We start from the raw sequence: 11,326 nt of genomic DNA, 5'->3' as shown, positions 1-11,326 counted from the left end.
ACTACACCAGAGTAGAGTACACCAAGGAATCTTTAAATATTACCGGAATATACAGGTTGATTCAAAAAGAATGTGCCAAAATCATTGCGGTATATTTAAAAGCTATAAAAATAAATAAAGTAAAAATTAATAACTAGCCATATATAATTTTATTTTGTATTAACTTTTATTTCATGCTTTACAAGTCCTCGCTGTAACTGCCACCAGCGGCACTGACAGCATCAAGCCGATATGACTTTTAATTTGTTAAAATTACTTGTTAAAAAGTGTTATTTTAATTCTTATTAAAATATTATTAATTAATTAATCAATTATTAATATTTGTCTACTTCAATGATTTTAAAATGAATTAAATGTATTATTACAAGTATGGGTGAACGAAAAAGTTCTTGAAGGATTCTCTTTAATATTACACAATGGTCAGAACTAAGTTATAACATGTATTTGTACAGAGTTTTTAATTTTTCATCATGAGATTTAAAACATTACAATCAACGTGCTTTTTATTATTATTTTTTTAAATACACAGGATGCCAAACTTCTTAGTTTTCAACAGCTTTTATTTAGCTTTTTCCATACATTTAATGTACACCAGCACATACTGTATTTTGAAATAATTCTCATTATAAAATAGGGTGTCTACAATCAAGGTACAGTCATCAAATGGTCTGAGGGACATGACAAAGACAGCAAAACACCTTCAAAGAGTATAAAGCGCAGGGTGTTGTTGAGAGAAGTGATTGTATTTGCCGAGCCACTGTCGGATCGCGAGTCAGAACTTCAGACTTGGAGCGTCTGTCAGCCTGCAAAAACCCGTTTGATTCTATCTCGGTTAAGAGTCGTGCAACTGGGGAGAATTCTAAAGCCAGAAGAACTGCTGATGAATGTTAAACGTTCGGTGATGATGAAATCGACCTTGTTTGGATATTTGATATACACAAGCATACAGAGGATAATGACCAAAGCCTTACAATCATATGCTGGCTGAGCAGGCTGTTTGTAGCGCTAAAGACTGGATTGTTCCTCAGTGTTTTCCTTACACCAACCACTTAAATCACAGCAAATGATACTCCACTTTCACCAAAGCCACAAGAAAAAAAAAAAAAAAAAAAAAAAAAAACGCTCGACCCAAGACGCCCGAGAAAATAAATTTTACAAGAAAGTGCTTTTAATTTTGCAGAGGTTTATGGGCCTATATAGTGTCAATGTCTTTTTAAATAGTACACACACAACCTGCTCTTGTAATAGTTTGCCACTAGTATGTCACACTTGAGCTATCCTGCACATTTATATTAACCAGTCCAGTTGGTAGTACAAGCAAACATAGAAAAATGTACTGAGAGCCCAGACAAATATCAGGAGAGAAAAGAGATTTATCGTAAGTCTTGAGGTAAGCACTGTTTTAGTATAATGCCCTACAGACAATCATACATCTTACAATCATTAATTCTCTATGTACAAACTTCCTGATTTACATACACTGTACTGCTCCTCAGCTTCAAAAAGAAGACAACCAAGCGCCAGATATCTGTGTGGTACAATGTTTGGAGAAGAGAGGCTAGGGGACTCAATGAGGTGGCCGCAAATGAACATTATGGCTCCTGAAGGTGGCCCTTTTGCATACGTCACACATACAGTTTTATCTACAACAGTGCAAAGTTCCTCATCAGTCGCAAAACGCCTGCAAACAATTAGCCTAACTCTGTCGTCTCATTTGTGAGGAGATGAAGAATGGAGATGGTTAGGGGAAACAGCAAGAGCTGCTGCTTTGCTAGAAATAGGTGTACTGCGGCACTGAGGCTGAACAAACAAAAGTAGGAGGCGAGCGTGTGACCTTATGGGATGTAGGCACCGTTTTTACTGTTACCTTCTTAGAAGACAAAGTAGAGCTGATTTACAAGCCCATTCCCACAACCGGCGCTGCCTTAAGTGTGTCTACTAAGGGGATCATGAAATATGAATGTGCTATAGTAGTAAAGGTCCGCACACTCATTGACACTACAGACCAACGTCAACATGACATCAACAAGCTTCACAAAGGAGGAGGCTATAGGATGCTACAGTACTAGTGCTACCTGAACATGCTACAGATTGAGACTACAAAACATGGGAGACATTTTCACACGAGCACAAAGCACGGACCAGCTTTGCCGACGAGCTTTAACCCATTCTTGGCCAGCCGCGAGTTTGACTTTTGCTCATGTTCATCCCTAGTACCAATAACAACTTAAGTACCGTGCTTGCGGCTGGATGGATAAAGTACTTAGTATAGCTGGTTTATTGTGAGCGGAGGAAAGCACCCCATCTGTAGTTAGTTCCTGTCAAACGAGATGCACAATCAATCACACGTGCACTTTTATAACTCCAATTCTCCCCTTCGAACCGTGACAACCAACCAAAATGTCATCACTAAGATGCATGGACACTCACACCAAAAAAAAAAAAAAAAAAAAGTCACACAAGTCGCAAACACACAAGCCCTGAAGTTAGGAACGATGTATATCGTCACACAGCACTGACACTTTGATTATCATTGAGTGTCAGCTGGAATTGCATACTGTACCATATCTAAGGGAGAAACCCCTCAATATCAGCTCAAACACACTCAAACACTTGCGCACAAATTCATCAAACAAACTACAATCACATGCTACTAACGGAATGTCCACAAAGCTTATATTAGACCTTCAGCTTAAGCCTTATCAAACTTTTACAATGAAAGGCTGCTAATATGTGTAAGATTTCACTATGTTCTGTTTAAATCCTTCATATATTTCTGAAATTAAAAAAATCACATATATCATATATATTTTCTGTTTCGTTTTGGTCAATCATACATCAAATAACAAATAAATACTTTTGAACCAATTCTCTAGTGTCAATAGTCCAGAGCCGTTTTTGTAAAGTAAAACAAAAAACAAAAAAAAACCATTTTTTTGGTTACATCTTCGATTTACTGCGTGCGATTCCAAATAGGTCAAAACTTGAAGGCAAGCTAACACGAAGCCTGCTCCCTGCTCAAAGGTTACTGCATGTGATCTGATGGTGTTGTGTTGCTGGTTAGTAAGGACCCAGTGATAAAAGCACTGATAATGTCTGACAGTGAATGAGGTGGTTGATCAAGAGACGTATACCAGCATAACCAGATTTAGAGGTGTAAACCCTATACTGGTGGAGTTATGACAAAAATAATTAGTTTTAAAACTTTCATTTTCACTTGAAGAGCTAATGTTCACTTATTCTAGCCGATAATCGGTTAGAAGCTACAGTGGGGAGAACAAGTATTTGATACACTGCCGATTTTGCTGGTTTTCCCTCTTGCCAGCCATGTAGAGGTCTGTAATTTGTATCATAAGTTCTCTTCAACTGTGAGGGACGGAATCTAATACAAAAATCCAGAAAATCACATTGTATAATTTTTAAATTTGTATGTAACTGCATGAAATAAGTATTTGATACATTACCAACTAGTAAATATTTCGGCTCTTAGTTCTTTTTTAAGAACCCCTCCTGTTCTCCACTCATTACCGGAAGTAACTGCACCTGTTTGAACTTGTTACCTGTATAAAAGACACCTGTTCACATGCTCAAACAAACAAACTCCAACCTTTCCACAATGGACACCATAAGGACATCAGGGATAAAATAATAGACCTGCACAAGGCTGGGATGGGCAACAGGAAAATAAGCAAGCAGCTTGGTGAGAAGGTAACAACTGTTGGAGCGATTATTAGAAAATGGAAGAAGTTCAAGTTGACGGTCAATCCGCATCGTTCGGGGGCTCCATGCAAAATCTCACCTTGTGGGGCATCACTGATCATGAGGAAGGTGAGGACCTGGTCAATGACCTGAAGAGAGCTGGAACCACAGTCTTGAAGAAAACCATCGGGAAACACATTACGCCGTCATGGATTAAAATCCTACAGCGCACGCAAGGTCCCGCTGCTGAAGCCAGTGCATGTCCAGACACGTCTGAAGTTTGCCACTGACCATCTGGATGATCCAGAGGAGCAATGGGAGAAGGTCATGTGGTCGGATGAGACCAAAATTGAACTTTTTGGTCTAAACTCGGCTCGTCGTGTTGGGAGGAAAAAGAAGGATGAAAACAACCCCAAGAACACCATCTCAACCATGAAACATGGAGGAGGAAACATCATTTTTTGGGGCTGCTTCTCTGCCAAGGGTACAGGACGACTGCACCGTATTGAGGGGAGGATGGATGGGGCTATGTATCGCCAGATCTTGGCTGACAATCACCTTCCTTCAGTGAGAGCCCTGAAGAAGGGTCGTGGCTGGGTCTTCCAGCATGACAACGACCCAAAGCACACAGCCAAGGCAACTAAAGAGTGGCTCCGTAAGAAGCATCTTAAGGTCCTGGAGTGGCCTAGCCAGTCACCAGATCTGAACCCGATAGAAAATCTATGGAGGGAGCTGAAAGTCCGTGTTGCCCGGCAGCAGCCCCGAAACCTGAAGGCTCTGGAGAAGATCTGCATGGAGGAGTGGGTCAAAATCTCTGCTGCAGTGTGTGCAAACCTTGTCAAGGACTACAGGAAACGTTTGGTATCTGTAATAGCAAACAAAGGTTTCTGTACCAAATATTAAGTTCGATTTTTGTGACGTATCAAATACTTATTTCATGCAATTAAATGCAAATTTATTATTTAAAAATCATACAACGTGATTTTCTGTTTTTTTGTATTAGATTCCGTCCCTCACAGTTGAAGAGAACTTATGATACAAATTACAGACCTCTACATGCTTTGCAAGTGGGAAAACCAGCAAAATCGGCAGTGTATCAAATACTTGTTCTCCCTACTGTATACCGTGGTTTTAAAAAGTCAAGGTATCCGATCATACCACCATGCCAATTAAGGCATGGTGCATCTATGAGATGGAATCTTATCTACTTGAATTTTTTTTTGTGTAACAGTGGAGAAAAATGTTAATATAATACCTTTCTCGGAAGTCGACAAAATTGCTGTGAGCACTTTTTTAAATGCCCGAACCGTTTTAGACAATCAAATGGGAGTATTCCAGATAATCCGCCAAAACAGCAATTTCCTAGAAAATTAACCCTAGCCTATTGCGATGTTTACATGTGAGTAGTCTCTTAATTAGTCGTATATTTACGGATTTTTCCTCAAGAAAAAAAAGAGCATTAGTATTTAGTCCTACTGCTGTGGCTGTAGGTCGGTCTATATCGCCGTAGTTTGGTTTATGTTGATATTGTTTGGTACGATGTGGCATATCTGCAACTGCTCTGCTGTGCTAGTGTGCGCCCGAGTTCCAGTTGTGTAGTGTATTGTTGTTTCATACATGGATTTCATATGCAGAAAAAATAACAAAGAAAAGGAGACGGCCGTGCCAGTATGCCACAGTGTTCGGGTTTCGGCTATACGAACAGTGTTCGGGTTTCGGCTATACGAACAGGAAGGAGGGTAAAAAGTAGTCCACCACCGGAGGACGCTTCCTGTCACTTTGTTGAGGGCTTGTTGAAGAGGTGGCTGCACACTGTTCACAACTCCAAAGTCTTTTAAACATTATTTTCTGTTCTCATAGTTCTAATAAATTTGTGATTTGCATATTTAGATCTTTTTGAGCAGCTATTTCCCCCATGGTAATTCATACTAAACCTCGTCTTTCTCTTTAAGTTTTTGACCCCCTTTTTATCCAAATAATACATTTTAGAGCTTAATTTTGATTCCGTGATATTTTTACTCAAAGTTATCCTACCAAGAGAAATTAATATTGGCCCATGACTAGTTAGTTCACTTTGTTTTGTAACATCCTGTATCAACTCCATTTGTTTGCCTTTTCTGTATTCAAATAAATAAAAATAATATAGCTCTGACCAACCACATAAAACAACAACAAAAAAGTAATCTTGACAAAGTGCAGCACCCCAACATTAGAGGACTGGGCGACATGTTGGATAGATTCGGATAGCAAAGTGTAATGCAGAGCGTTCTTCATTTAATTCTCTGGGAGACACGCACTCTCCGACATAACCACACACACATGCGCACAAAATACACACAAGTTTAGATGAGTCTGGCGTCCCTTTCCATGTCAGATGGTAGCTCACACACCCCTGTGAAGTTCATCTCCTTGGCCTTGCTTCCGTGTCCGCTCGCTGCTCGTTCTTCCAGGCTGGGTGAAGGCTGCTGAGCTGGTGGCTCTGGCGACGTCCCACGGGGGACTCCACCTGCCCTTCTCTCTTTCAGGAAGACCTCTAGTCGGCGAAGCATCTGCTTTGGGTTCTTTTTGGCAAACAGCTCCACTTCTGAAAGGTAATTGGAGAGATATAGATATCACTACAAAACACTAAAGGGGTGTCCACGTACTAGTCCTTCTAAAAAAAAAAATAGCATATTGTGATAAAGTTCATTATTTTCTGTAATGTACTGATAAACATTAGACTTTCATATATTTTAGATTCATTATACACAATTGAAGTAGTGCAAGCCTTTCATTGTTTTAATATCGATGATTTTGGCAAAAAAGTCAAGAAAAACCAAAAATCTCAAAACATTTTCATTTTTCATCCGACCAATACAAAAAAGTTTTTAATACAAAAAAAGTCAACCTTCAATTAATTATACTGCATCAGCTATTCACTCAATACTTGGTAGGGAATCCTTTTGCAGAAATGACTGCTTCAATGCAGCGTGGCATGGAGGCAATCAGCCTGTGGCACTGCTGAGGTGATATGGAGGCCCGGGATGCTTCGATAGCGTTGGGTCTGGTGTCTCTCAACGTCTTCTTCACAGTATCCCACAGATTCTCTTTGGGGTTCAGTTCAGGAGAGTTGGCATGCCAACTGAGTGCAGTAATACCATGGTCAGTAAACCATTTACCAGTGGTTTTGGCACTGTGAGCAGGTGCCAGGTCGTGCTGAAAAAAATAAATCTTCATCTCCATAAAGCTTTTCAGCAAATGGAAGCATGAAGTGCTCCAAAATCACCTGATAGCTACCTGCATTGACCCTGCCCTTGATAAAACGCAGTAGACCAACACCAGCAGCTGACATGGCACCCCAGACCATCACTGACTGCGGGTACTTGACACTGGACTTAGGGCATTTTGGCAATTCCTTCTCCCCAGTCTTCCTCCAAACTCTGGCCCCTTGATTTCCAAATGACATGAAAAATTTGCTTTCATGCGATACTGTAAAAGTACTTTGGACCACTGAGCAACAGTCCAGTGCTGCTTCTCTGTAGCCCAGGTCAGGCGCTTCTGGCGCCGTTTCAGGTTCAAAAGTGGCTTGACCTGGGGAATGCGGCACCTTTAGCCCATTTTCAGCACACGCCTGTGCACAGTGGCTCTGGATGTTTCTATTCCAGACTTAATCCACCGTTTCTGCAAGTCCCCCAAGGTCTGGAATCAGCCCTTCTACACAGTCTTTCTCAGGGTGCGGTCACCTCTTCTGGTTGTGCAGAGTTTCCTGCCACACTTTTTCCTTCCCACAGACTTCCCTCTGAGGTGCCTTGATACACCACTCTGGGAACAGCCTATTCGCTCAGAAATTTCTTTCTGTGTCTTAGCCTCTTGCTTGAGGGTGTCAATGATGGCCTTCTGGACAGCAGTCAGGTCGGCAGTCTTGCCCATGATTGCGGTTTTGCGTAATGAACCAGGATGGGAGTTTTTAAAAGCCTCCGGAATCTTTCGCAGGGGTTTTGAGTAAATTAGTTGATTCAGATGATTTGGTTAGTAGCTTCTTTAGAGTACCTTTTCATGATATGCTAATTTTTGGAGATAGGGATTTTTGGTTTTTCTGGACTTTTTTGCCAAAATCCTCAATATTAAAACAATAAAAGGCTTGAACTACTTCAGTTGTGTGTAATGAATCTAAAATATATAAAGTCTAATGTTTATCAGTGCATTACAGAAAATAATGAACCTTATCACAATATGCAAATTTTTTGAGAGGGACCAGTTTTTTCCTCACATGGCCGCATACAGCAAAAATCTAAGGAATAAAGGGAACCTCTGACTTTAAGACTCGTAGGCTCTAATGAGCCACAAATGTTCTCTTTTACTAAAATTTGTTATTAGAAACACATAAAATATTGCATTTGTTTTAAAACTCTATAATATTAAGTACATGTTTTGACCTACGGAGGGCGCCATGTTTTAAGCATGCAATGGACGCTCTGTGTGATGAGGTTGAAATACTACCGGGAATGCAATTCCTTCTACGCAGCGAGACGTCCAACACATGCGCTCATCAGTTAAAAGCGGCGAGTACTACCTATTTGTGTTTCTATTGAGTCTTTTATTACATATTTACTGCCTCAAAATACTTTTCGTATGTGTTTCCCTCATACTTTTAAGCAATGTGTTTTCTTGTGGTAGCTTTAAAGCAATTGTTGATCTGTTGACCACATTAGTCATGTAGCATTTTTAAACCATCGTTATTTGATATAACTACATTTAAGTATTTTCTGAAGGCCTCTTTAGTATGTCATCTGTATGCATCTAAACAAAAGCTGAAAGCACACGGTAGTACTTTGGGTGTCAAATTCACCTCGTGTAGACGTTTTGCCGGAGTGGAACATTTTGGCAGAAATGTTTTTTTTCCCTACTCACATCTAATCCTATTGTTCCTGTACATTTTGCTTTTACTACTCGTTTTGTAAAATATTGACAGTGCTATCAGTCTCATTAATGTTCCTCTCGGGTTCAAATTGAAAATGTTGAACTCATGGCATTTTTATGTCGCTAGTCATCCTCTGGAAGCCCTGCAGCGTAACCATGTGACGTCACCGCCCTGCGACGTCAACAACAACGGCGACCAACTAGTTAAACTAATTTTACAAATTGTATAAAAACGAAAACATCAAGAGGGTTTTCAATATCAAATTATTTTAACTCATAATAACATTTATCTTTTAAGAACTACAAGTCTTTCTATCTCTGGATCCCGTTAAATTCCTGCCATTTGTGACATGCGTTCTCTCACAGGTGATTCGTACAGTCTGTCGAACATTTTCCAGATTTCTCAAAATTAATTACAGGTGTTTTAGCTTATTGCAATTTATTTTATTTATATGGGCTATTACCGTATTGGCCTGAATATAAGATGGCCCTGATTATAAGCCGACCCCCTTTTTCAAGACTCAAGTTTGGAAAAAAAAGACTTTTTGAACACCAAATTAATTTTTATACAGAAAATAATTACAGTGCATCTGAAACAAATGATTATAATGTATTTGAGAGAAAAAGCATGTTATTTTGCCTCATTCAAATCTTAATATCTGAACATTTAAATATGTAAACTAAAGTGCAGTCACATTCGTAAATTAATGGCTTCTCGTTTTTGAATCGTAAATAAACCAATCTATTGTAATAAAACAAAAAAATTGCAATAACTGCATTAACCATCAAAGTGAAGTCTAACTGTAACTGTAGTCTTGAAACAAATCTGAATAAGGAAAAACATTGCAATAAAATAATGCAAACTGGTTAAACTAGTAGCTGAGATTTGCCATGATAGAACATCGCTTCAATGATATCTGGTGCCATCTAGCGTCGTGAATGGGGAGAGTAGCTGAGATCCGTTATATCAGAACATCGCTTCAATGATATCTGGCGTCATCTAGCGTCAGAAATGGGTATAATGTCTATACCGCGAATATAAGACGACCCCCTCTTTTTCAATCTCATTTCAATGCAAAAAACACTGTCTTATATTCGGGCCAATACGGTGTATATTTAGTAATCATTTATATTCTATATTTTATGTTGTATAATTTTAGTTCCTATGTGAATATTAGTTCCTACTTGATTTGGAGTGGTAGGAGGGTTTTGTATTGAACATGGGGGTACTAGTGAGTAGAGATTAAAAGCAGAGTTGATATTGTCCTGCCGTGTTGGTTATTATAGGCAGACAGCAGTAAATCAACTACAACAAGTAAACTGTGACCTGTCCTACCCACAACCTCAAGAGATCTGATGGACTCGAAAAGTTACGATTGCACATTATTATGAGAATCGACTGGATCCACCGTATTTTTACACGAGTGACTTCCAGTCTGCCCGATCCTACCAAGTTGTATTGATGCAGGAGGGTCGCGGCCCATGTCAAATAACTCTGCCGTTCTTTTCGCGTGTGACGCGTCGAGCCGCTTCGAGGACGTGTCTGAAACGCGGCCACACTGCGACTGGTGTGCATTGGCTAAATCTAACGGCCGCGTTTCACTGTGTTGTCGTCGCGGTGACATTGATGCCCCTTTGATGTGTCTGGTGTGTTACCGAGGTAAAGCGCTTTGAAGGCCTTAAAGGTGAAAAAGCGCACGACCATTTTGTGGTTTAACTACTGGTACACTTTCTGTTGGAGCAGAGATCTATTTGTATTTACTGTACGGTGAATGTACGGCCAGACTTTGGACATGCCTGCACAAAAGGTTAGAATCTCTTTGTATTTGTTTGGGTATTACAATTGTTGTTGCTGTCCAACTTGCAAACTGATATAAACATTTGAACCATCAAATACCTTTTATCACAAAGCCAGAGTCAGCAATAGTTTTCTGTTGGGTCTTCCACAGTTGGTACAAATGCAGATATGTTGCCACATAAAACTCATTCAACACGCCGACCACCTGCTGTCGACGATTGCATTCCCTTATGAGGCCAAAATTAGAGAAGAGGTCAAATTTTGCATAACTGATGAATAGGGAAGGATATGACGAACAAGAAAAATGAAGGACTGACTTAGACAAGGCTTCCTCTCTGAGCACCTGCAGCGCAATGCGGGTCATGTTGATTGACATCACACTGAAAGGAAAGTTCTGGGAATGCACAGTCACAAGACAACATTAGAATACATAGTACACACAGGTAAAACCAAAAGGTTAAATATAAATGAGACAATATAACTAACTGAAGACGCAATTTAAAAATGTGAATGCCAAACACATATTTGCAATACCTGTGTAGTGTGTTGGGATAACTTGTAAATGTCTCGAGCCAATGGCAAAGTCTCCGGGTCCATCACAAAATACAAAGTATGCATGAGTCCCAGGAAACCAGTGCCACGCAGGTCCGTAGCTGGGTCTATACCTAAAATGCAAAACATACTTTGATATTTGCAGAATATTTGAAAAGGTTGCTTTATTCATGCTATTTGAATTTACCCTGAAAGCCAATATTTTCCCAATGTGTCCCATAACGAGGACAGTCTAGCCTGCAGCCAACAAGCCTTTTATAAATGGTCTGGAGAACGCGCATGTGGACTGTCTGGCTGTTGTCCACGTGGCCTATAGAATATATATGCATACGCCAGCATTGACATAAACTCATGGATGATTGCACAAACAGGCACAAT

General features: G+C 39.8%; 1 protein-coding gene across 1 annotated transcript in view; it reads right to left on the bottom strand.

The window, feature by feature from the left end:
- Positions 1–548: 548 nt before the first annotated feature.
- The window catches only part of elmod3 (ELMO/CED-12 domain containing 3), a 30,102-nt gene continuing 19,324 nt past the window's right edge, over positions 549–11,326 (bottom strand). The window contains exons 9-13 of the mRNA XM_057832522.1: positions 11,136–11,258; positions 10,931–11,061; positions 10,714–10,790; positions 10,496–10,623; positions 549–6,283 (exon numbers count right to left, since the gene is read on the bottom strand). Of these exons, the coding sequence (XP_057688505.1) occupies positions 6,042–6,283; positions 10,496–10,623; positions 10,714–10,790; positions 10,931–11,061; positions 11,136–11,258 (701 nt within the window). The 3' untranslated portion in view covers positions 549–6,041. The remainder of the gene's footprint in view (positions 6,284–10,495; positions 10,624–10,713; positions 10,791–10,930; positions 11,062–11,135; positions 11,259–11,326) is intronic.

Source organism: Corythoichthys intestinalis, chromosome 3 (genome assembly GCF_030265065.1).
Source record: "Corythoichthys intestinalis isolate RoL2023-P3 chromosome 3, ASM3026506v1, whole genome shotgun sequence".
In the NCBI taxonomy this organism is placed as follows: Eukaryota; Metazoa; Chordata; class Actinopteri; order Syngnathiformes; family Syngnathidae; genus Corythoichthys; species Corythoichthys intestinalis.
The sequence above is the reverse complement of the archived record's forward strand: the minus strand, read 5'-3'. Positions and strand labels throughout refer to the sequence as shown.